The 27,292-nt window shown below is 32.2% G+C and overlaps 2 protein-coding genes across 2 annotated transcripts; one reads left to right on the top strand and one right to left on the bottom strand.

The window, feature by feature from the left end:
* The first annotated feature begins 8,189 nt into the window (after positions 1–8,189).
* LOC131619934 (RING-H2 finger protein ATL52-like) lies at positions 8,190–8,657 on the top strand. Its single transcript, XM_058890973.1, has one exon. The coding sequence runs from the start codon at positions 8,190–8,192 to the stop codon at positions 8,655–8,657; it is 468 nt and encodes a 155-aa protein (XP_058746956.1).
* A 63-nt stretch (positions 8,658–8,720) lies between these two features.
* Positions 8,721–15,750, bottom strand: LOC131616406 (vacuolar protein sorting-associated protein 2 homolog 1-like). Its single transcript, XM_058887728.1, has 5 exons — positions 15,594–15,750; positions 15,230–15,360; positions 9,947–10,051; positions 9,223–9,483; positions 8,721–9,123 (listed from the first exon to the last, which is right to left on the bottom strand). Exons 1-5 carry the CDS (start codon positions 15,628–15,630, stop codon positions 8,983–8,985), a joined length of 675 nt encoding a protein of 224 aa, XP_058743711.1. The 5' UTR covers positions 15,631–15,750; the 3' UTR covers positions 8,721–8,982.
* Positions 15,751–27,292: the final 11,542 nt, after the last annotated feature.

Raw genomic sequence — 27,292 nt, 5'->3', positions numbered from 1 at the left:
TTTCCCGCGGCAACGAGAAGCTCAGTATGGTGGTTTTACGATGATTTTAAAGGACATGGATCACGTGAGGTGATGGACTCTGTATGTCAACGACATAATGCTTAATTATGAGCATGTAAGTTATGATCTGTCATATTCTCCCTTTAAAAGATAAGTATTTATAGAGATTCTTAAGCCTAAAACTTTGGAAACACTGAGGTGATAACCGCTCCCCTTTGACAGGTGGAGATTGTCGACCACCTATTATTTAGGGATTTGTGGCATGACTCATTCTGGTATGACTCAATGGGGAGATAGGGGTATTATACACGTCACTGATAATCCAAGGTAAGATCCCATATTTTCTAAAGGTAGCGCCTATACGACTAGACGAAGACCTTAGAGCCGCTTTTCTTTGGGATCCTCACAAATATAACACTATAAAAGCCATTAGTCTAAAGTACGATTTCTTACTCAAAAGAATAATTAAATTCTAAAATTAAAAAAAAAAGCAAAATCAAAATTAACATTCAAACATATATGTTGTCTCCCATTTTTATTTTGTTTAATTAAGTTCTCAACCCGACTTTCTTATTTTTTTTCATGGATTTTGTAAATTCTTCGTGACCTACCTTCATCTTAGATAATAACTCACTCTAATAATTTTTTACTCTTATGCCTATTTACCGCGAATTGTTTCCTTGACTTTTCATTTAGGAGGTCAACTTATCCATAAAAATACACTTTCTTTAATTAGTTTTAATCATTTTCTATTAAAAAGAAGAAAATGTAGTTTGGGAAATGGAAAGAGAAAGGAAAATCTACTATATGGTAAAAAGTCTTGCACTGATAAGGGGTGTATATATTAAGGTTGTATAAAAGGATGAGTTGTTCAAAGCCATAAGATCCATTGGGGGCTCCTTCTCATAGGAACAGACTTTGTATAGTTAAAATTATAAAAATGAATGATAATCAGTAAAAATATAAATTTTTCTTGATAATCTTTCCCTTAAAAATTCATTTATAAATTGGGAGTAATTTATCTAAACTAACATACATCAGCAAACTTAAACTACATGGAATATATTCTCTATGATAACCATGTAATTATTTTTTTTACTTAAAAGTAATTGTTACTACATTTAATTTCAATTAATTATATTATATCTTAAAATTATTAATTTTAATTTTTTTAAGAGTTACTCTTTTTTTTTCTTCTTTTCAATCTCATGTTTATCTTTTCCATCTTCATGTGAACAACTTCACATTTATCTTTGAAAATTTCTTTACCCACCTCCCTATGGGTGGTCACCTCCTGCGAAAAACCAAAACTACCCCTGCTTCGGAAGTTCATTTCCGAAAGCGTGTTTTTTTAAAAAAATTGACTTACTTCGGAAGTTCATTTCCGAAACAATTATTTCGGAAGTTCACTTCCGAAATACTGCGATTTCTGCAGATTTATCAAAACACTCCCCCTCCCCCAATCATTTACCCTAAATCAAAACAAAAAGTGGCAGAGGCGAAAATTTGTGCAAACAGAATTCCAAAGCTGCATCAAGGCTCCAATCACACTGCTAAACAACATTCAAAAGCCCTCAATCCTAACACTTTGTAAGTTTTGAAATTTTTAGATCTATTATTCAAATGCATGTTATTTAGGGTTTTAATTGCATAAATGATATATGGCTAGGTTGTTAGTAGTATTTAGGTTGTTTAGAAGCATTTTGATTTGGTTTGAAGGTTGATTTAGGGGTCTGCCATGGAAGTTGCAGGAAATTGCATCGCAGGGGTGTTTCGGAAGTTCATTTCCGAAAACACCTCCATCCCAGTTTTCGGAAATGAACTTCCGAAATATATCAGAAGTTCAAATTTTTTTGTTTTTTATTTTGCGCATATTAATCGATTTCAATTGTTTACAGGAACATGTCTTCTAGAGAGGGCGCTAAGGGAAGAAAGGATTCTTCAAAGAAAGAGGTGAAAGAGGTGAAGGAGGTGAAGGAGGTGAAGGAGGTGAAGGAGGTGAAGGAGAAGAAGAAGGTTTCGACCGACTCTACTTCTCGTTCCCAGGGGGCCCGGGGCCCAGATGCTCAAGCTCAATCTTCAGGCGTGAGAGTCGTGATCAACGCTGATGGTTCTGAGACTGAGTGGGATGAGGATTGGTATAATTATCTTCATTCGGAGGAGTTCGCTCGTCGGGAAGAATAACGTGTTTTTTTTTGTTTGATGTGTATTTTGTAACGCTCATCGGGCAGAATAACATGTTTTTGTTTTGTTTTGTTCTGATTTCGGATTGTATCGCACAGTGTATTTGTATTGGATTTATCATGTTAGTTTTTGGAAGTGGTAACCGGGGTCGGAACATATGACGGATGAGGTGGATGTCTGGAGGAAGTAGAACTGGAGATACGTCCACCACGAGACAAAGTAGCCAATCAATGTAAGCTATAGTTTATGATTATCATCTGGGGAGGTCATTTCTAAAAAATCAAGATTAAAAGTAATAAGATTTTTTTTCCAATTTTTTGTAATGACGTCCCCTGATGATAATGATAAATTATAGCTTACATTGATTGGCTCCTTTGTCTCGCGGTGGACGTACCTCCGGGTCTTCTTCCTCCGGACATCCACCTCCTCCGTCATATGTTTCGGCTCCGGTTACACCTCCTCAGTTATTTGTTACTTTCAGTTGTACGTATTTTTATTAAAATAATAAATAAACCTTTTGAAATTTGGAAGCCTTTTTTTCTCCCCACCACTCTCTCATCCCCACCTACCCGTGTTTAACAATATGTAACTTTAATTTTATGTAATATTATCGTTGTAATTTTCACCCGATTAAATAAAGCGAATTGTTCATTTTCTTCTGTCCAGACCTATTTTCGGAAGTGCATTTCCGAATTCCTCCAAGGGGGGTGCGCTCGGAGATGAACTTCCGAAACACCACATTTTCTGAAAAGTGACTTTATTTCGGAGATGCATCTCCGAAATCAATATTTTATATTAAAAAAAACACGTTTTCGGAAGTTCATTTCCGAAAACACCTTTTTTCCAAAAAAAAGTACCGTTTCGGAAATGAACTTCCGAAACAAGGGGTATTGTGGTAAATTCACCGGAGGTGGCCAAGAAGGTTGGGAGGTGGGTGAAGAAATTCTCTTATCTTTTTCTCAATTTTTTCTTTAGGTTAACAACAAATAACAAGATGTGAAATTGAGAAATTGAAGGAGAAACATTTTACATACAGATGAAGAAAATAAACGTGTTGAGATTGAAAAGAAGATGTGAGAAGTTTGATTAACAACTAAAATTAATAACCTAAAATAAAGTATAAAAAATATAATCGATAGAAATTGAACATGGTAAAAATTATTCATGAATAAAAACTAATGCACATGTTTGATACAAAGAAAGGATTCCAATAAGTAGATAATGTGCGGGAATAGAGAATAACGACAATCAATCTAATGTGCGGGAATAAAGAATAACGACAATCAAAATAAATAATTTTTAACAAAAATAATTTTTTTACGCAATAAGTCAATAACTTAACTTGACAGAAAAAGATGAAAGATAAGAAATGCAATAACTTGTTTATTCACTTCGATCAAACGATCTAATATGAGGGAGAACAATTCTCTATTACTGTACTTTCAAAAGTTGTTACAAAAGATTACAATGAAAGTTGCACGAAAATAGTCACCCAAGTTCTCAAGAACAGTCCCAATTTTCCCTCCAAGTGTTTTCCAATATCTTTAACTCTCTATATATGAATACCACGATCCCAATGTGTTTTGAAGTGTTTTCCAATCCCCCTTAGATATCTCCAAGGTTTCCCTAATTTCAAGAATACACTCTTAAAAATTTACCCTTGCATATCTAAGATTACCACTAAGATTCCCAAGTCATTTTCTCTATCTTTAGCTCTCACAGTTTCGAAGGTTGTAAAGATAAGAATGACAAAGATACATATTTAAAACTGTTGAATCTCAATTGATACTTAACGAGCAAAACAAAACTTACTAACAAACTGATCCATAAATTGAAATAACCAAGCATGACACATAAAAACTTCTTGGACTAGATACATCACCCTGCAAACCCTAATAACCAGCGGACATCAACACGACAAGACCAGACTACAGACCACTGCTTACAGGAACTCTATCGTAAACCACTTAATTGTGATTTTGATGCTTTATGAGAACCTCCTGGCTACTTTTTCTTTGAATTTCTAAAATCTCGACTAGCCATGGCGAAAAAACGAGTTTAAGCATTACACCTCCCAAAACCAGCCCCACACCCCGTCCCCGAATCCGGTCAGGACTAACAAATGGTCCCCTGACCCTGCCGGGGCCGAATTTATTTTCCATCCCTAATCTCGACATAAGTTTTCTTTCTCTTCATCACTTACGATTTTATGGTATTCTTCAACAATTTCCTCCTTGACTTGAAAATACCATGCCAATTTACCCATCAACCACCTTGTCACTCTCTGCCAATTCAACGTCTATTGAACAATTTTTATCAAGTTCAAGCATCACATGAACCTTGATATTTCCACTTGCATCCACTTGCTATCAAAAATCACCTTCTGATACTTTAGTAGTCTAAGAAGCCCATAAGTATGGTTCTTCAACCATATTTGACTCCATTTGTTTTCAAATGCCTCCTTGGAGGTTTCTGTTTCTGAGTTTTGCAACTCTTCAATCATATTCAAAGCATAACACCCAAGACATGCATAATTGACCCTTTGAAACAGAACAATCTCTCTCCTTATCTTTTGACGATTCAAATGATGATTAGAGATTTATGTAATCGTTCCTTCACTACTACTAGTATTTGTAGTAGGAACCTCCACCTAAAACTGAGTCTTCTCTATCGTAGTTTATAAAAGCTTCATGACATGTATTTATTCTTCTTCCCTTGACAATACTAAAAGTAATAAATTCGCGATTGATAAACTTTGATCCTCTTGGTTCCACTCCCAGCAACTGATAACCCTTCTTACCTCTTGGAAAACCATTGAAGACATAATCTACAACTTTACCATCAAGTTGAATTGATTTTACTTAATCAATAAGAAAATTTTTGACGACCTTCAAAATATAGTAGGTTATAGTCTTCCTACTCCAAACCTTCATAAGTGTTTTGAAGTCTATTCCTGTAAATGAATACATGTTGATTAGGTAAGTTGTTTTGGCGCAATTCTTACCCTAGAAATTTAATAATAAATTAGCGGCGAAATATGTTTCTATCAACAATCTTCTAAAAAATTCATTAAAGTTCTCTAAAACAACCTCTAGGGAGACCATGCCTTGACCTCAAATTTCATAGATTGTTCTTTTTCATGGAAGTTTTCACTATTTGATGATGAATGAACAAAAACATTGGAACCTTCTAAAATATATAATCCACATATTTTACGCCATTTAGCTATGATCACTTCACCATGAGAAATATTTAACATTCCATGTTCAACTCTAGTACAATAGTCTAGATCATCAAATATCCTTATGGATAACTAATTGCACTTGAGCTTTGGAACATACCTCAACTTGTGAAGAAGAAACTCATGATCATCAAACATTTTAAGTTTGATTGTATCAATACCGTGAACCTTGCAAGCCTTATTATCACCAAGGTAAACTACTTCACCTTCCTCCAACTTTAAAGTTTCAAAATACTCTTTTCTTGGACACACATGATAAGAGAAATCAGAGTCCATGACCCAACCCACTTCACTCTCCAAATTAGACACCATTAATACACTAACACACTCACAATTATCCTAATCAGAGGCAACAACAATCTTAACAGAATCTTCATTCTCTTCTTTCTCAGGATAATCCCTCTTGAAGTGATTTGTTTTCTAACAAATAAAGTAGTTTAAACTTAATTTTTTAAATCTCTTTAATTTGGACATCCGACTATGCTCACTTCCTCCACTCAAGACACTCAAGCCTTCACCACTATCGACAATCTTCAAATTTCCCCCATTTAAAAATACTTTGAATCTCACATTCATCTGTATTTCTTCAAAAGTAATAGAACCTTACTTACCTTACATATAAGGACATCCTTAGAGTTATCAAAGGGTATGGATAATGAGCTCAACAATAGTAGATTTTTTTCCTCATCATCAATCTTCACCTCAATATTCTCTTATCATTAATAATCTTGTAAAATTCTAGAATTTGTTCCACTATAACTTTGTTCGTTACCATCCGAAATGAGTAGATTTGTTGTTCCAGGCACAACCTGTGTGTCAAAGACTTGGTCATATACAATAATTCATGTTTTGCCCACATCATAGGCACAATCTTCTCCATGACGACCTCCCTTAGAAATTAATCCCCGAGGCATAAGATAAAAAAACTTCTATTTTTATTCATCACCCTTCAATGCTTTAATACACTTCTCTTATTGTCTAAAAAAAAACTCTCGATCTTCCGTTTAAAACTCATGGTACTCACTTGTAAACAAAATTCCTTTGCTCTACGGGCGCCACTTGTTGTGAAATTGAAAGGTTTTATTACGATAAAAAATTTAATGTGTGTACAAAGAACAACAACCAAAATAAATGGCCTTAACAAATATAATTCTTTATGCAATAAGACATCAACTTAACTTGGAGGGAGAAGATAAAAGACAAGAAAAATAATATCTTGTTTATCGAGTTCAATTAAACAATCTTTTTAGAGGAGAGAACATCTTTCTGATTCACTATACTTCCAAAAGTTATTACAAAAGATTACAAATAAGTTACAAGAAAATAGTCACCAAGTTCCCAAGAACAAACCTTATTTTCTACTTAAGTGTTTTTGAATCTCCTTATGTCTTTATATATGAATCATATAAGTCCAAAGTGTTTAGAAGTGTTTCTCAATCCTCTTTAGATATTTTCAAGTGTTTCTAAAATTCCAAAAATACATTCTTATAAATTTATCCCCGTCTCTCTAAAATTACCACTAGATTCCCAAACTCTTATCTTTATCTTTAACTCTCAAAGTTAAGAAGGTTGTAAAGACAAAATAACGAAAAATACATATTTAAAATTGCTAAAATCCAACTGATACTTAATGAGGCAAAATTACAACTCATTAACAAACTTATTCACACACTGAAATAACCAAACTTGATACACGAAAATTGCTTGGACCGGATACGATACATGACAGACCTGAATCATCTGTTGTAACCGACCCGACAAGCCTTCGAAACACCTGCCTGTGCTTTCGACGCCTTTTGCGAACCTCATGGCTAGCTTCTTCGTCTTTCTGATTTCTACAATTTCGAAATAAATTTCTTTTTCTTTATCACTTAAATTTTTAAGACATAACCAAACCTGGTACACGAAAACTGCCTAGACTGGATACGATACATGACAAACCCGAATCACCTATTGTAATCGACCCGACAAGCCTTCGAAACACCTGCCTGTGCTTTCAATGCCTTTTGCGAATCTCATGACTAGCTTCTTCGACTTTCTAATTTCTGCAATCTCCAAATAATTTTTTTCCTTTATCACTTAAAATTTTAAAACATATTTCAACAAAATAGAAAATGAAATTTCCTCCTTCTTTTTCTTCCATTTCTTCAATTTCTCTCTATCTATTAAGGATAACATAGAACTCTCCTAAAGATAAATATAAATTTAACAATTATTAAGAACAAGACAAAGTCAAATGACATTGCCCAAGTTTAATTATATACATATACAAAGCAAAGCTCTTTAAAATACATAGATACTAGTATCTATTTTAAAAGAGAAAAGAAAAAATAGAAGTTTTTCTCTAATATTCATTAGATGCCACCAATGTAATATCAAAGGGATTTAGGAATTATCACCAAAAGGGAAAGGCAGAAGAACCTTCATACACCAAGATACCTTAATCGGCTGCAAACAAAGCTAGAGTAAGAGTAGTCATCATCATCAAAGAAAAAATAAGGACATGTTATTTTTTTGGCCACAATTTATTTATTTTTGATCAATTAATTTATCACAAAATAGTAGTTACATTCATTTCCAAAACAACACAAAACGGCTGTTTTTATTAATTCCAAAAGTATATATACCACTTCATAAATTATTGTCTTTAAATCAGCTCCAACTTTGTTGTGACCATATTCTTTCTTCTTGTGCTCATAGTAATCTTCAACCATAAAATGGAAAGAGCTCTATAAGTAATTTTACAGATACCCTTTTCATTTTCATGGCATTTTCATCTTCTCAACAAATGTATCTCCCCATTGGGATTCTAATCATTGGAGTACCAGTAATTGCTTTTATATTTTTCTGTCTCACAATGTTAGGATGGTGCAAGATTACCAATCACGAATCAACTCTTCCTACAACACGCATAACTTTCGATGAGAAACTTTCTGCTTGCATGAGTTTAGAGTCTAATTCAATCACATTCATGTACAAGGAAGGCGGTGATGTTGCACATGGCATAAACCAGACTGAGTGTGTTATCTGTTTAACAGTCTTTCGACAAGACGAAAGTGTTCGCAAGCTTCACACTTGCAAGCACATGTTTCATACATCTTGCATCGATAAGTGGCTTTGTTCTCGTTCTGGCTGTCCACTGTGCCGCTCGCAGATTGACCAAATAACTTTGCCAAATTATGCAGTGGCAAATGAACATATGACTGTGGACATTGTTGACTCTAGAATTTGAGAATATCACGGTTCATTGTAACTGATTACTGACATAGCTAGCTTCTTTCCTAAACTGAATTTTTTTTCATTGTTCCTCGTATATGTTTCGAAGATTTATGATCAGGTGTTTGTTTCTTTTGGATCATAGAAATTGTGCAGTGGCAAATTAAAACTTTCCTTCAATTTATATTCAAGAGTGTAACATTTAGCTTTACTCTTTACATAAATAAGGTAGCTCCGAACCAGAAAAAAATACAAATGTGACTAAAACGATATCCTGATTTTATCTATAATCATTATTTTCATGCTTCTTTGAACCACTTATCCAAATACTCGTACAGATATCACATTTTTCTCAGGTTATCTAACCTAGCCTGTAGATCATCGTCTATTCCACCATCGTCATTGCCGGATGGTTCAGCCTGAGCAACCTTGTTCTTTGCCGCTGGTGCAGCGATTGAGGTTGATGCGGGTGTATTCACAAGCTGCGTGTTGAACAAAAGAAATATGTTACATCATTATCCAAACAGAGTTTTAGTTTGTAATTAACTCTTTTTCTTGTAATTGGAATGATTAGAACTTACCTCAGAGTTGATATCGATTCCAATCTCATCAAGAACCTGATTCACAAGATCATCGGTCTCTTCCTCTTCTTCATCGCCTTCTAAAGCATCGTCAATTGAATCTCCCATCACCTCAGAAACCATTTCCATCTTCTCATTCTGCATTTCGAACTCTTGCATTATCTTCTGTAATGAAGGCATATTCATCTGCCTATTCATTTGACCCATCGCTTTAGTCACTCCTTTCATAGCTTCCCCCATCGCTTGAGTAGATTTAAGCGTCTACAGTTAATCTCAGAAAGTCAGTTTTAAAACTATATTAAGTCAATCAATCTAACATATTACAGATTATAAATCAAACTAGATTCTTGCCGTATGCATTGGAATTACCATAGTATGAATGAGCATGACAATAATATATGCCATGAAACACTAATACAAACATGAATACCAGACACGACACTGACACGTCAACATTGGTAATAATTTAAGAAATTGAGTTAATTGAATATAATCACATGAGTCACTGTCGGATACCGACACATGTTGGACACCTGACACGCCTTCAATCATAAGCATCCATGCTACAAATTATATATGCATCACAATAGTACAACATTAAAGACATTATTTCATCTCAAGTCTCAACATATCTGTTAATTTCCTAGGAGTTTGCTAAGCATGAAGAAATTGTCAAAGTTAAGTGATGACCTACAGATAAAACACAACATTTCACAAAACAAACCTGAATTCTCAAAGAAACACCCTGAAGTTGCGATTTAAGCTTGTAGAACTTGTCAATCTGATGACGAGTTCTGATAAGATCTTTCGCCATAACCCTCACAGCACCCTAACAAATTGAACCCAAATTCAGAAACTACTCAAACCAGACAAAACACATTATATACCTATTCAAACAGCATCACTCTACTACATTAAATCACAATCCTTAAAAGCAATAAACTTGTCATCAGACATAAACCATTTAAGAATTCCATATAATGCTGTTGAAATATAAACTTGATTTGGGCCTAAATTAGTTATTTGATATTTTGGGCTTTGTTATTTTGGGCTTAAGTAATTTTGGGTAAAGTTTCTAGAGAATTCTTGTATTATTTGGAGAGTCTAGATATTTCTTAATATTGTAATATTCTCTAGAATACTCTTTGAATTTCTAGGATAGAGAACTCTCTAGAATTAGTGAGTCTAGAGTTCTCCTTAGAGTACTATAAATAGAGATGTAATCTCACACATTTGAATCAAGCAAAATACAAAGTTCTCTCTTCCATAAAGAATTCTCCTACCTATCAAGTTTTTATTCAAGCCTCCAATATTTCTAAACACTTGTCCTACACATAAAAACAACCTTAGTTCCAACAAAGTGGTACCAGAGCTTCAAGGTCCTCAAAAGATGGCGAATGGAGGTTTACCTTTTCAAATGCCGATGCTCACAAAGAACAACTATGATAATTGGAGTATCAAGATGAAGGCGCTACTAGGATCTCAAGATGTGTGGGATGTCGTTGAGAAAGGCTTCAAGGAGCAAGATGAAGCCTCGTTAAGCCAAAGTGCGAAAGATACATTGAAGGAGTCAAGAAAGAGAGACAAGAAAGCTCTCTTTCTCATTTATCAATCGGTGGATGAAGATACTTTTGAGAAGATATCCAACGCAACGACGGCCAAAGAAGCATGGGACAAGCTTCAAACTTGCAACGAAGGAGTTGAGCAGGTAAAAAAGATTCGTCTTCAAACTCTTAGAGGTGATTTTGAACGTTTGTTTATGGAGGAGTCCGAGTCAATTTCTGATTATTTTTCTCGAGTATTGGCCGTAGTCAATCAACTTAAAAGAAATGGTGAAGATGTTGATGATGTGAAAGTCATGGAGAAAATACTTCGCACTTTAAATCCAAGTTTTGACTTCATTGTTACCAACATTGAAGAAAATAAGGATTTAAAGACCATGACCATTGAGCAACTCATGGGTTCCTTACAAGCATATGAAGAAAAACAAAAGAGAAAAACTAAACAAAAGGAGGCTATAGAGAAACTACTACAACTCAACATAAAGGAAGCAAACTATGTAAACTACAAGAGCCAAAGAGGACGAGGACGTGGCCAAGATCGTGGACGTGGACGCGGACGTGGAGGAGAAGGAAGAGGAGGTTACAACAACTACTCTAACAACTTCAACAATGGAGAAAGAAGTTGGAATCCACAAGCGACAAGAGGTCGTGGAAGAGGAAATTCATGGTCGAGGTACGAAAAATCACAAATCAAGTGCTTCAACTGCAACAAGATTGGTCATTATGCATCCGAGTGTAGATTCTCGAAGAAGGTTGAAGAGAAAGCTAACTTCGTAGAAGAAAAAGGTGGAGAAGAAGAAACTTTGTTACTCGCATGTCAAAACCAAGTTGAAGAGAAAAGAAACAAGTGGTACCTCGACACTGGTGCAAGCAATCACATGTGCGGCGATCGAAGCATGTTTGTAGAGATCAATGAAGCGGCAACTGGCGATGTCTCATTTGGAGATAACTCGAAGATACCGGTCAAGGGAAAAGGTAAAATTCTCATACGCTTGAAGAATGGTAGTCATCAGTTCATATCCAATGTCTACTATGTCCCTAACATGAGGAATAATATTTTGAGCTTGGGACAATTATTAGAGAAAGGCTATGACATCCACTTGAAAGAACATAGTCTTTTCTTTAGAGATTGTAGACATAACTTGATTGCTAAGGTGCCTATGTCAAAGAATAGAATGTTCCTCTTGAACATTCAAAATGATGTGGCAAAGTGTCTCAAGGCGTGCTATACCGATTCCTCGTGGCTATGGCATCTACGATTTGGGCATCTCAACTTCGATGGCCTAGAACGTTTGGCAAAGAAGGAGATGGTGAGAGGCTTGCCTAACATCAACCACCCAGACCAACTCTGCGAAGGATGTCTAATTGGGAAGCAATTCCGAAAAAGCTTTCCAAAGGAATCAACATCAAGAGCCACAAAGCCGCTAGAGCTCATACACACAGATGTTTGTGGACCAATCAAACCCAACTCATTTGGAAAGAGTAAGTACTTTCTCCTATTTATTGATGATTATTCCAGAAAAACATGGGTTTACTTCTTGAAGGAGAAGTCAGAAGTGTTTGAAAACTTTAAGAAGTTCAAAGCCCTTGTGGAGAAAGAAAGTGGTCTTTCCATTAAGGCCATGAGATCTGATCGGGGAGGAGAGTTCACTTCAAATGAGTTCAACAAATATTGTGAAGACCATGGAATACGTCGTCCTCTGACTGTGCCAAGATCGCCACAACAAAATGGAGTAGCAGAGAGAAAGAACCGAACCATACTTAACATGGTGCGAAGCATGCTCAAGAGCAAGAAGATGCCGAAGGAGTTTTGGGCCGAAGCTGTGGCATGTGCGGTTTACTTGACAAATCGCTCCCCAACAAGAAGTGTGCACGAGAAGACACCACAAGAAGCATGGAGTGGAAGGAAGCCTGGGATCTCTCACCTTAAAGTGTTTGGAAGTATTGCTTACACCCATGTTCCAGACGAAAGAAGAACAAAGCTCGATGATAAAAGTGAGAAATACGTGTTTGTAGGTTACGACTCAAGTTCCAAAGGTTACAAGCTTTACAATCCAAATAGTGGAAAGATCGTCATAAGCCGCGACGTGGAGTTCGATGAAGAAGATTGTTGGGATTGGAGTGTTCAAGAAGAAAGGTATGATTTTCTTCCTTACTTTGAAGAAGAAGAAGAAGAAATTGAACAACCAGTGATAGAGGAACATATTACACCACCGACCTCACCGACACCAAGGTTGGAAGAAACAAGCTCAAGTGAGAGGACACCGCGACTAAGAAGCATTGAAGAGCTTTATGAGGTAACCGAAAACCTAAACGACATTAACCTCTTTTGTCTTTTTGGTGATTGTGAGCCTCTAAGCTACCAAGAAGCGGCGGAAAACATAAAGTGGAGAGATGCCATGGATGAAGAAATCAAGTCAATCACGAAGAACGATACGTGGGAACTTACTACGCTTCCACGAGGACACAAAGCAATCGGAGTAAGATGGGTGTACAAGGCGAAGAAGAATGCAAAAGGAGACGTGGAGAGATATAAAGCAAGATTGGTGGTGAAAGGATATAGTCAAAGACAAGGAATTGACTATGATGAGGTATTTGCTCCCGTTGCTCGTCTTGAAACTATTAGACTGATCATTTCTTTGGCAGCTCAAAATAAATGGAAGATCTATCAAATGGATGTGAAGTCGGCCTTCTTGAATGGTTTCCTCGAAGAAGAAGTTTATATCGAGCAACCATTGGGTTATGAAGTAAAAGGGCAAGAAGAAAAAGTCTTGAAGTTGAAGAAGGCATTGTACGGTCTCAAGCAAGCACCAAGAGCTTGGAATGTTCGAATCGATAAGTACTTTCAAGACAAGAACTTCATCAAGTGTCCATATGAGCATGCACTTTATATCAAAGCGCAAAGTGGAGATATTTTGATTGTGTGCTTGTATGTAGATGACTTGATTTTCACAGGGAACAATCCGAGCATGTTTGAAGAGTTCAAGAAAGACATGGCAAATGAATTTGAGATGACAGATTTGGGGCTCATGGCATATTATCTTGGCATCGAAGTAAAGCAAGGAGACAAAGGAATTTTCATCACCCAAGAAGGTTATGCCAAAGAAGTACTCAAGAAATTCAAGATGGATGACGCCAATCCAGTTGGCACCCCGATGGAATGTGGAAGCAAGCTGAGCAAGCATGAAAATGGAGACATCGTGAATCCAACTCTTTACAAAAGTTTGGTTGGAAGTTTACGTTACTTGACATGTACAAGGCCGGATATTCTCTATGCCGTAGGAGTCGTAAGTCGCTACATGGAAGCTCCAACAACAACTCACTTCAAGGCGGCAAAGAGAATTCTTCGATACATCAAAGGTACAACAAACTTTGGCTTGCACTATTACTCTTCTAACAATTATGACATTGTTGGTTATAGTGATAGCGATTGGAGTGGAGACTTGGATGATAGAAAGAGCACTACTGGTTTTGTGTTCTTTATGGGAGATACTGCTTTCACTTGGATGTCAAAGAAGCAACCTATAGTCACATTATCAACTTGTGAAGCCGAGTATGTCGCTGCCACATCATGTGTTTGTCATGCAGTTTGGCTAAGGAACTTGTTGAAGGAGTTAAAGATGCCACAAAAGGATCCTATGGAAATATGTGTTGACAATAAATCAGCACTTGCTTTAGCAAAGAATCCCGTCTTTCATGAAAGAAGTAAGCACATCGACACACGTTACCACTTCATAAGAGAATGCATTGAGAGAAAGGAGGTGAAGTTGAAGTATGTGATGTCTCAAGATCAAGCTGCCGACATTTTCACCAAGCCACTCAAGTTGGAAACTTTCGTGAAGCTAAGGAGTATGCTTGGAGTCACAAATCAAGTTTAAGGGGGGATGTTGAAATATAAACTTGATTTGGGCCTAAATTAGTTATTTGATATTTTGGGCTTTGTTATTTTGGGCTTAAGTAATTTTGGGTAAAGTTTCTAGAGAATTCTTGTATTATTTGGAGAGTCTAGATATTTCTTAATATTGTAATATTCTCTAGAATACTCTTTGAATTTCTAGGATAGAGAACTCTCTAGAATTAGTGAGTCTAGAGTTCTCCTTAGAGTACTATAAATAGAGATGTAATCTCACACATTTGAATCAAGCAAAATACAAAGTTCTCTCTTCCATAAAGAATTCTCCTACCTATCAAGTTTTTATTCAAGCCTCCAATATTTCTAAACACTTGTCCTACACATAAAAACAACCTTAGTTCCAACAAATGCAGCGTCAGTGTCGTGTCTGGTATTCATGTTTCATAGCATACTTTATTGTCATGCTCATTCATTAAATATGCTATGAAACACTGACACAAACATGAATACCAGACACAACCTTGATACTGACACGTCAACATTGGAAATTGGTAATATATATAATCACAATAGAAAAAGAGTTAATAGTTACCATTTGGCCTTGTTTGGCACTCTTCTTAATCTCTGCAATCAATTTCTTTTCTTGAGACTGCAAGCCTTGTCTTTCTCTTTCAATTTCTCGAATAGACTTATCTAGCATCCTTTTATTTTCCCTCAAAAGCTCTATTATCATCACAATCACATAAACACAAAAAAAAGACCCATTAACGAAAAAACCTAGTTTCTAACCAAAGACACAATTTTTACAAACTGGAATGGTAAATAAAAATCAACCCAATATTAAAGTATTGTTTTTTTTTTTTTTACCAATTCAATCAACATGAACAATTATAACGAAAATTAGGTATTTGATTAAAAGTGAAAATTGGTATATGAAAAGGAAAGGGGAGAATTACCGGCGGGAGTTTTTCTACTGCCGAAAAGAAAACTCATATTGGCACACCGATGATGATATGATACCCGTTCTTTCTGCACTGCACTTTCAATTTTGTTTGGAATAACTATACGTTCCTTCTCACTCAGTTTACTATTTTGGTTGTGTTAAAATTAATTTCAAATTTTAAGGGTTCTTTTTTTTTGACAGAAAAATAAATTATGTAATGTATTAATGTACTAATTTCATTTGCTTTTAGTTTTAAATTTTAATTTTTCATCGTTCCATTTTAAAATTTGCTTTTTATCTTCTATTTTTTTTAATATTTTTTTTAGATTTTAATTTCATTTTAATTGAAGGTTAAAATTTAATGCATTGTCTCATAATAAAGTCATTTTGGTTGTCTGTTTATTAGATATGTCGTTATTTTATTGTATATGTCGTCTATTTTTAGAATGACTCATCTAACGTGAGAGAATGGGAAAGTGATGTGCTTATGATTCGGTACTATGGAGAAGGAGTCATAGGGAAGTTAACCACGATCGACTAAATAATAGGGGGTTAACTCTCTACTCCCACATCCTCTCGGTGGTAGTTGCTATTTCCAAGGGGCATATGATCTCGACCCAAGCACATTTATTTCTTGGGCTGGTTGAAAATATACATGTTAAAGAAGTTCGACATCACTTGATTTTGTGAAGGAAGAGGGAGTCCAAGACTATATATAAGATTAAAGTTCTTCTAAGTTCTTCCGACGTCTTGAAGAGGACATCGCTTAGGTGTGGTTGAAAGTTGGCAATAGTATATGTATTGTTGACATTTAACACATAATCATAAGCTTTCTTATACACAGTAGGAACAATGACATGAATATCAATCCCCTGAAAATCATATCAAAGAAACAAATGTAAATATCAATGTTATTTTCACAAAATAGACATGTCCAAAAAATCAAAGGCACGTTCTATTTCGATTATCTCATTGTAAATCAAAATCATCTCAAAGTGTTCACCCGTGTTAGATAACACTGACCACTTGTGGTGTACTCTTATAACAACCTTCCACGACTCTTTACAATCATTAATGTCTTTAATATTCTCAAAAAGTCTTGCCATGTTGAAGGACGTCACCTGAATGTAGAAATGAAAAATGAATAAGGGGGTAATAATATTAGACTTTGATAAGATGGAAAAATAACATTAACAACAAGAAAAATCATAGGGTTTGCAACAGGGAAAAATAGAAACAACATTAACAACAAGCGTTCTAACGAAATAATGCATGGGGCAGAGTCGAGATTACCTGGTAGATATAATGCAAGGTCGAACGAGATGAAGTTTGCATAAAAAAATCCGGAAAGACAAAGGACATGAAAAATCTAGAGGAGATTTGGAGAGACAAAGATGAAGGCCTGATTGAACTTCCATTATGCAGAGGCGAGCAATTGAGAAGCTTGAGAGGATGTTCAGATGGACAACCATAAGAGATTGATTTGACTCTTAGTTGAGTTCAAAATTAAAAAAGGATTTTTGAATTTAGAAAATTTGAGTGAAAGAGCCGTTTGAAAAAATTAGGGATGAACCAGAACAAACATTTAATTGAAAAAAACATTATTTCCACCAAGAATGCCCCTCTAACAAACAGGTGGCAGAAGTTGGAGCAAAGGTTGGATGAAAAAAATCTAAAACATATTATCTTCTTATATTATAAACTAGTAACAAACCCGTGCATACGCACGGGTTCTGGTCTGGTACGCGCATTTATTTACATAACATATTTATATTAAATAAAAAATTAAAGAAGAAAAAAATATTTAAATCAATAATAGATTTTTTTCGTATATAAAAATATTTAAATCAATAATAGATTTTTTTCCCGTATACCATTTTTTTGATCATAAATACCATATTTCGTATATAAAAATATTTAGATCAATAACAATTTTTTTTCCGTATACAAATATTATTTATGTTTAGGTATCATTTATAAAAATATCTGGATCAATAGTAAATTTTCGTATATAAAAATATTTAAATCAATAATAGATTTTTTCCTGTATACTTACCATCTTTCATATATAAAAATATTTAGATTAATAATAATTTTTTTTCCTGTATACAAATATTGCTTATGTTTATGTATCCTTTACAAAAATATTTGGATCAATTGTAAATTTTTGTATATAAAAATATTTAGATCAATTATAGATTTTGTTCCCGTATACCATTTTTGAATCAGAATTTTATGGATCATGAATATCATTTTTTTATATAAAAATATTTAGATCAATAATAGATTTTTCCGTATACAAATATTGTTTTTGTTTAGGTATCATTTACAAAAATAAATGGATCAATAGTAAATTTTTATATATAAAAATATTTAGATCAATAATAGATTTTTTTACCATATACCATATTTGGATCATAAATATCATCTTTCGTATATAAAAATATTTAGATGATTAATAGATTTTTTTCTATACACAAATATTATTTATGTTTATGTATCATTTTCAAAAATATCTGGATCAATAGTAAATTTTTCGTATATAAAAATATTTAGATCAATAATAGATTTTTTTCCCGAAAGCGTATAATTACTTTACACATGCATAAAGTAAACTTTGACACAAAATGCCCACAAAATGGTACAATTTAGTTGCAAAAGTACAATTTAGTTGTAAAAAGTAAATTTTAGACATAAAATGCCCCAAAAATGATGAGGTGGAAGACAAAAACAAAAAGTTAAAATAATATTTTTCAGAACATTTAATTTTCTTATATTATAGATTTAATTTCGATAATATTTAATCTATGTATGTATTCTATGTATTGGATACGCATTCATTCTCTATTTTATTGAGACTAAGGTTTTAATATATTAATTATATTTCTAATATATATATATATATATATATATATATATATATATATATATATATGGTTAATATATTATTTTTTAAAATAACACCACAATAATCAAAATTGATTAATACAATTATTTTATATTCCTTTTTTATAAAGAGAGATTTTTTCTTATACGCTAACATAATAACTTTGTCAAGCTAATTAGATAAGACAATATAGTCAAAATAAAGTTTAAAAAATTGTTACATGGTGTTTATGTTTACAAAATAATATGTCATGATTTGATAAACTTTTAATTTGTAAAGTTGATGCATAAAAAATAAAATCATTCTATAAATATTTTATTATAATAATAATAATAATAATAATAATAATAATAATAATAATAATAATAATAATTCTTAAATAGTAAAATTATTATTGATTTGAAATAGATAACTCATCTTAAATTTTTATTCGAAAGAGTTATCGATTCTCTTTTTTCTTATATCATTTAATATAAGATTGGAAAATAATGTTATTGATTCTCTTTTTTCTTCACTTTTCCCGTTTCATATAATTTCCACATTAAAAAAAATAATATTTAATAAAACTTTATTTCCTTTTACTAACTATTTGTCCCGTGAGTTATTTATATTTATATTAATAAATACAAATATTTAATTCAAATTTTGGTATGTATTAATTGAAAATATTTATTTTAATAATTAGTTTAATTGTAATAATGAGTATATGAATAATAATATTTATTTATCAATGACAACTATATTCCATTTTTATTTTATATTTATAAAATAACTAATATTTTTTCAATATTATATGAAAAAGTTTAATTTTATCTGGTAAAACTAAATATATTCAATTAAGTGGTAAATAATTTTAAAAAATAGTGCATAAATAGCAAACACATATTCAATGGAGAATGATAGTAAAACATGATCAACAATAAATATTTATTCCAAAATTAAATGGTAATGAGAAAAAGACAATTGAGTTGTAAAAGGAATAATGGGTTGGCCCAATCCATCAATTAAAAAGGTAACCCTAATTTATTAGCTATAACCAAAAAAAAATTCTCCCTCCTTCCCTCTTGTGCGAGTTGTGTTATGTTGTATAATGTTTGATTTGTATCAAACTTCAATCTGTCTCCTTCATCTCCCATGTCTTTTTTCTTATCAGTAAAACAGAAAAAGCAGAAACACTATCTCCTCTCCCCCTAAAGCCCTAACCGCCGCTGCACCCCTTCTACCTAAATCTTTAGCCACTGTGCCGCCTATTGATGAAATAAGGTTCGTTTTGTACATATCTTTGTGTAGTCTTCTTATTGAATCAGTTGGTTTTTCGTTTTGATCAACCTCCCGTTGACCGCCGCGATTGGAAATGAAGAAAGGAAGTGTTTTTTGCAGAACCTTTCACGCAAGCTCTCTACCGAATCAAACAAATTTTAATTCAAGTACTTTTTGTTGTTTTCGTTCTCCTCCACCACAGATTTATGCTTGCATTTTATTATAGATCTATATACAGTTTTATGCTTACATTTTGTAAGATCTAAAGTGAATAAGAAAAAGACAATTTTAATTTTGAAACATCATTTTTCAAACCCATTTGGTCTTTTCTGTTTGAGGTTCTTTTGTTATAACAATGTTGATTTTTGTTTTTTAGTTCAACTAAGGAAGAGAGAGTTAGAAACATGAAGAAGAGAAACAACAAAGAAAGAGAGGAGAAAAAATTTGTGGAGGAAGAAAGAGAAAATGGCTAGAATAATTCAAAAAGTATTGTGATGAGACATTGGTATAGGTGAAAATGCAGAAAAATTTGTTTTTATTGGTTAGTTTGAAACCAAAGAGAACAAAATGACATCAGCATTTTGTTCAATCATGAAAATCAAAGACACAATTGACTAACCATGTAGTTATAATGTAATTGAATGACATCTTTGGTTGTATAAAGTAATTTTTGGACACAAAATACCCCCATTTTAATGAGGTGGCAGACAAAGAAAGAAGGGCAAAAATGTTTTTTCCAGAACATCTTCCTTTCTTATATTATAGATTTAAATTTTCTCTATATTTTTTTTCAAAAATTATTTTTCGAAGTCACCTCTTCCTATTCCGGTATTCCCTCTAAACTCGCATACAAAATTTTAGAATTCATCTCTATTTAATTTTAACCGGAACAATTTTTTTTATCAAGATTTACTCACTTCACGAGTAGGGGTGGGAATAGGCTAGGCCGAACTAGACTTTGTCAAGTCTGAGCCTAACCTGCTAAAAAATTTAAAGCCTAAGTCTGGCCTGTCCTATCGCAAACTTATTTTTTTGGCCTGAGTCTGACCTTTTTGAAGGCCTGATTGGCCTATTAGCTACTTAAAAGCCTGTTTCATTTAAACATTTGTAAATAAGTCATTCTACTCAACTTTATACAGACTAACAAATTAAAAGATTAGTGAGATTAAATGTTTGTTTTGACTTATTTGAGTTTATCTAGTAGCATAAATTTTGTGATACTATTCGTTTGAGAGAACTTATGAAAGCAATTTATGACATTGTTCAATTGATTTTTTTCATCTTATTTTCATAATTTCTTCAAGATAATTAAGATTTATTTTTTATATTTTAATTCAAAGTAAAAAATACAATATAATAATAATAAAATTATTCATATTTATTTACATAGACCGGTTTCATAGGCTTAAAAGACTTTTTATATGGCGTGTGACCTAACCTTTTTAGCTAAATGGACTTATAAAAAAGCCTATATCTTTTCTATTTATATAAAAAGTCTGGCCTGACATAGACTTATGTAGGTTGGACCGACGATCTTGATATATAGTCGGATCTTTCCCACCCCTACTCACCGGTGAAATTCAAGGCCTCTTCTTTGAGTTACTAATAATAAAGAAAAACTAAAATCTCTATGGATATTTTTGTTCATAGTTTTCTGGTCATTGTAAAATAGAACTCAATTCCTCGCATATGTTTAAGTATCTTGATACTCCACTCTATGGTATTATTAATCAGCATTAGCAAAAAGGAAGTCTCTATCATGCATGGGTCATTTTCAAATGTATATACACTCTATTTAAAAATGATTAAAGTCACATACCAAGTTTCTTAAAGTAATGCTCATTCAATGATTGGGATGAATTTTATGTATTGTTGGCATGTTCTTTAGGTATACCCTTAGAAATCATTTCAAACTAAATTTATACAAACAAATAGTATTAATCATCATATATAGGAGTATACTTGACATACACTTGTGTTTGGCCAGCCATCATACACGTCAAAAACTTCAGTCTCACCGATTTAATACAATGGATTCATATTCTTATTATTTGGTCGTTATTGGTTAGGCAAGCTAGTGGTATAGGGTGGTAGCTAGTGGAACCCTTGGTGGAGTGTTCTTAATGCTAATCTCATTCTGATAAATAAGTTTCATGCTTATAACTTTCTCTGAATTGAAAAGGATAGCACTTGTTATCTCATGATGATTACTATTATTATCCTTAAATAGAAAGTGTCATGATGCATGAACTGGTGTGAAAGAAAATAGACAGCCCAAAAAAGAAAAATTAAGTTCTCTTTTTCTACAAAAACATTTATTTTAATATAAACCTTTTTTTTGGCTTAAATGTTAAGATTTTAAGGCTATGATTATTTTTGAAAGGCAAGCTAAAAACTCTTTGAAAGAGTTTATTATTGAGAGAATGAGAAATTGAGAGAATGACAAGTTTATTATTGCTTAATCTAATGAATTACAATGAGAGATTGAATCTTTATACTAGCACCAATCAAGTACATAATAACAAAGCTAGACCTAGATGTATGTGATCATAACTAACTACTTCAACAGAATTTAAAAGCGGTTATAACAGAATTTTAACTTAAGCATCGATAGTTTGTGGTAAATAATTGGTGATCACTATGTTTTCTTTTCATATGTTGCATTAGCTTAACTTCCATGCTTTGATCATCGTCTTTGTCATTCAACACCCTCCCACAAACTTAACTATAGTAAATAGTTGTAAGGAAAGATAACTTTCTTTGTTTCAAAAAATGGCATACTTCATACACATCCTTAAAATAAACATTTATAAAGGGAAATTAGGAATGTAATGTATTCATTCTAACTATAGAGAGATGGCGCAACCTAAAATGTCAAATGAGATTATCTGGTACAATGATAAAAGTTGCTCTAGAATTATATAATATTTTATTTGAATTGACTAAGAGCATCTTTATCGCAGATTTCTTATTGCAAAATTTATTATAAATGACGTAGAGTATAAACAACTTGCATTGGAGTAAGTATGACATGACATATAGTAAACTAAAATTTAGTAACCGCTATATGTAGAAGCAACGTTAACTATTGAATTTGAAACATATAATACTATTCTTATATTGTATAAAAAGTAGTCATAATAATCCAATATCAAAGTAACGGCTATAACCGAATTCAAAAGCGGTTATAACCGAATTTTGACTTAAGCATCGATAGTTTGTGGTAAATAATTGGTGTGATCACTAGGATTTTTTTTCATATGTTGTATTAGCTTAACTTCCATGCTTTGATCCTCATTCTCTTTCTCTTTCTCATTCAACAACCTCTCACAAACTTGAATATGATAAATAGTTCACTATAACAAATAAATAATTCACTATAGTTGTATATATAAACTATCTTAATAGATTAGTTGCAAAATTAAAATGTGACGCGTCTATCGTTTATACCTTGTTTTTTGTTGGATGAGGTGGAAATTCCGTCATAAACTTGCTGGTAGCCTTGTTTTTATATTGAGTTTTCTTTTATGTATAAGTAAGTTTTCCCTTTATCTACTCTCTGATTCTAGATTGTATTCAGCCCCAAATTGTCTCATTACATTTATTGGCTTAAAATGTCTAATACATCATACATACTTCAAAAAATTGTTGGTACTGAATTTTTGCCAAAAAGTAATCATGTGTCCCCATGGGGCTAGATAAATTTTTGTGTTCTACAAATAAACTTCAAATTGGAGGATTAAAAGCTATAACTTATAACATTTTTGTGTGTTTGTTTATGGATGAATAAAAATCACTGTATTTTGTTCAAGGTTATTTAAAAATAGGATGTTTTATATTACTGACATTATCGGAGTCGACAATTCATTAATATAAGAAACTCAAATTTTGCTTAATCATTTTATCACTACTAGAAAAAGTTGAAATAGCCACGAAAATTTAAAATAATGTCATTATCTGAAGAAATTGATGTGATGTATAAAGATTTAAATAACACAATGAATGAAATAAATAAAAATATTATATTATTAATAGAAAATACCAATAAAATTGCAGATTATACCTTTAATAAATAATATACATGAAACCCTTGATGAAATTAATAGAGATAAAGAAATTGATGAAGATATAAATATTCAAAAAATTAGGAAAATTCTTTATCAATTAGAAACCTTGTTAAAACATGAAGAAAGTAATAGAAGTATAACAATAAAAGATTTAGAAGAAATATTAGTTAGAACAAAAGAAGTAAACCAACTAAAAGTAGTTAAACAAGAACCTATAACTACATTTATGTTAATAAACCCATCATCTTCATGGAGGGGATAAAAACTGAATACATAGAAGCATTAAGAAGATCTAATGATATTGAAGAAATTAGACAATTGATGGAACAACTACAAATAATAGAAGAAGAAAATAAACAAGTAGAAAAAATAGAAAAAAATAGAAACTAAGGAAGAGAATGAAGAAGTAATATTAAATTATAATTCTTCAGAAATAGGATCTGAATTAGGATCTAAATCAGATATAGATGAAATATTTATGGAAAAAGGAGAAACAAGTAATTCTAAACAAAAAAGAAAACGTGAAGAGAGTTGGAATCCTCATAGTTCTTGGGTAAACTATGAAAATGAAACTATGAATCAAAGAAGTTATGCAAAGGCTAGTGGAAAATGGACAAAAGTTGCGGAAGAATTTAAACCTTACTATGAAGAAACTAAATCTAAAAAATTATTAAACTTAGACTGTGTAAGAAATCCAGAGGATATACTACAAAGGTGGTCTAATGATATGATTATGCTTATAGCAACCGATGAAAAATTTCCTAAGATAAACCTAATGGATGTCAAGAATTTAATAGCTTATAGAACAACAGGAAATGTGCTGAAATTCTTAACAAGTATTAATGATGAAACATGGAATCAATATATAGGAATGGTAGAAAATAATAATCAACAATTTACTAAACTAATAATGGAATTAATATATAAAGAATTCATAGGCTACAACACTCTTGAACATAAAGCAGAAGTAAATAAACTTTTGCGAGAAAAGGCAGAAATTCATCTAATTAATATGCAGATATGAAATATGTGTGAAATAGATAGTTTCGTTTGTGAGTATAAAAAATACTATTATGAATTAGATAATGAAACTAGGGAAATATATAGAGGAGTCTTTATATCCAAGTTACCATACCCACTTAGTGCAAAAATAAGAGATATATGGAAATCCCAACCAATTGAATTAGGTGATAGCTTAGGAGGAATTATTCAAATCTTATATAATGAATTAAGACGGCAATGTATAAAGAGTACAAGAGCTAAACAATTAAATAGAGGTAGAACCTCACTTTGTTGTGATATACCAGAGATAGAGCAACCAGGAAATTATGGTTGTAATCAACGAAGTAGAAAAAGTTATAAAAGAAAACATAAATTAAGAAAAACTTATTCAAGAAAAAAGACCTATAAAAATACTAGAAGAAAGTATTTTAGAAAGAGAAAACAAGCACCTAAAAAATATTGTCCAAAAGGAAAAAAGAAATGCGTATGTTGGATATGCAATGTAGAAGGTCATTATGCCAATGAATGTCCGACAAAGAAAGAAAAAGATCTTAAAGAAAACTCAAAACTAATAAAGAAAGTATATAAAATATATAATTTAGAACCATTAGAAGATGAACTAAGTGATTCTGATTGTAGTGTATATGAATATATAGAGGATGAATTATCTTCAGAAGAAACATAATCTGAATAATACATATATCAAAATTAAAATTGAAAAAGAAAACAAAGAAACTGAAGCCTATATAGATACAGGGGCAAGTATTTGTATAGCAACCAAAACATTATTTAGTAAATGGAAAAGTTTAGAAAAACCATTAAAGATCCAAATAGCAGATGACTCAATACACCCACTAAATTGGGTAGCTACAAGAATGACTTTAAATATTGAAAATAAATTATTCATAGTACCTACAATATATCAACAAGAAACAGGGTTAGATATAATAATAGGAAATAATTTCTTACGATTATATGCACCCTTTTGCCAATACTTAGAGTATATATCGATTAAGGCTCCATATATTAAAGGAAAACAACTAAAAGAAATTATAGATATCCCTATTATTCATTCTTCACAAACAATTTATTCAAGAAAACAATCAGAGCTCTCCAGACTAAAACGTGGTGAAATTATAGATTTAGTTTGTAGAAAAATGCGTTATGCATTAATTAATTTAGAACCTGGAAGAAAAATCCCAATACATATTGAAGAACTATTAGATAAAGTGTGTAGTGAAAACCCACTAGACCCTAAAATTAATAATAAAAATATGGAACTAGTTGAATTGAAACTAAAAGACCCAACAAAATAAATCAAATGTAAACCTATGATATACACAAAACAAGATAGAGATGAATTTGCTGAAGATATTAAACAAATGTGTGAGAAAGGATTAATAAGACCATCAAAAAGTAAACATTCAGCACCAGCATTTTATGTTGAAAATCATAATGAGATTAAAAGAGGAAAGAGAAGAATGGTAATTAATTATAAACAAATAAATGATGCTATGGAAGGTGATGCGTATTTTCTTCCAAGAAAGGATTTAATTATTGAAAGAGTTAGAAATATGAATTGGTTTAGTACTTTTGATTGTAAATCTGGATTTTATCAAATAAGATTGTCAGAAGAATCTAAAGCTTTAACAGCATTTAGTTGTCCTCAAGGTCAATATGAATAGAATGTTCTTCCAATGGGAATGAAATAATCACCAGGTATTTTCCAACGCAGGATGGACACTATCCTTAAAGAATTCAAAGATTTTTGTCTTATTTATATTGATGATATATTAATTTTTTCAAATAAGGATCTAGATGATCACTTTAAAAAAGTAGAATTAGTACTTAATAGGTGTTTAGAACATGAAGTAGTATTAAGTAAGAAAAAAGCTATAGTAGCTCAAAATAAAATCAATTATTTAGGATTAGAAATTGAAAAAGGGAAAATAATAATGCAAAAACATGTACTAGAAAAACTTCAAAATTTTCCCACTAAACTAAAAGACAAAAAGGAATTACAAAGATTTCTTGGATTACTAACATATATTTCAAATGAAGGTTTTATTAAAAATCTTGCAGCTGAAAGAAAATTACTTCAACAAAAACTTAAGAAGGATGCTATTTGGTCATGGACCGAAGAAGACGAAATACTTATTACTAAATTGAAATATTTATGTCGAGATCTTCCTGAATTATATCATCCATCAGATGATGATCTAATTATTATTGAAACTGACGCATCAAATGAATGTTGGGGAGGTGTTATGAAAGCTAAGCCCCCTGGCCAAAAGAAAGAATTACTATGCAGATATATGTCTGGAACCTTTTCAGACAGTGAAATTAATTATCCTACTCATGAAAAAGAAACATTAGCATTAATTCGGATGTTAGAAAAACATCGAATTTATGTTCTTGATAAAGAATTTCTTATTAGAACCGATTCTACTTATGTTGCAGGTTTCAAAAATATTAATCATAAAGGAACTTACAAGC

The sequence above is a fragment of the Vicia villosa genome, linkage group LG7, assembly GCF_029867415.1.
Source record: "Vicia villosa cultivar HV-30 ecotype Madison, WI linkage group LG7, Vvil1.0, whole genome shotgun sequence".
In the NCBI taxonomy this organism is placed as follows: domain Eukaryota; kingdom Viridiplantae; phylum Streptophyta; class Magnoliopsida; order Fabales; family Fabaceae; genus Vicia; species Vicia villosa.
The sequence above is the reverse complement of the archived record's forward strand: the minus strand, read 5'-3'. Positions and strand labels throughout refer to the sequence as shown.

What these genes read in the sequence shown, in the direction of transcription:
- LOC131619934 (XM_058890973.1), top strand. Translation starts at nt 8,190, where the DNA reads ATGGCATTTTCATCTTCTCAACAAATGTATCTCCCCATTGGGATTCTA.
- LOC131616406 (XM_058887728.1), bottom strand. Translation starts at nt 15,630, where the DNA reads ATGAGTTTTCTTTTCGGCAGTAGAAAAACTCCCGCCG. An exon ending in CAGTAGAAAAACTCCCGCCG is followed by an intron (nt 15,361 to 15,593) that starts GTAATTCTCCCC and finishes TGATGATAATAG; the next exon opens with AGCTTTTGAGGGAAAATAAA. An exon ending in GTGTTTCTTTGAGAATTCAG is followed by an intron (nt 9,484 to 9,946) that starts GTTTGTTTTGTG and finishes GATTAACTGTAG; the next exon opens with ACGCTTAAATCTACTCAAGC.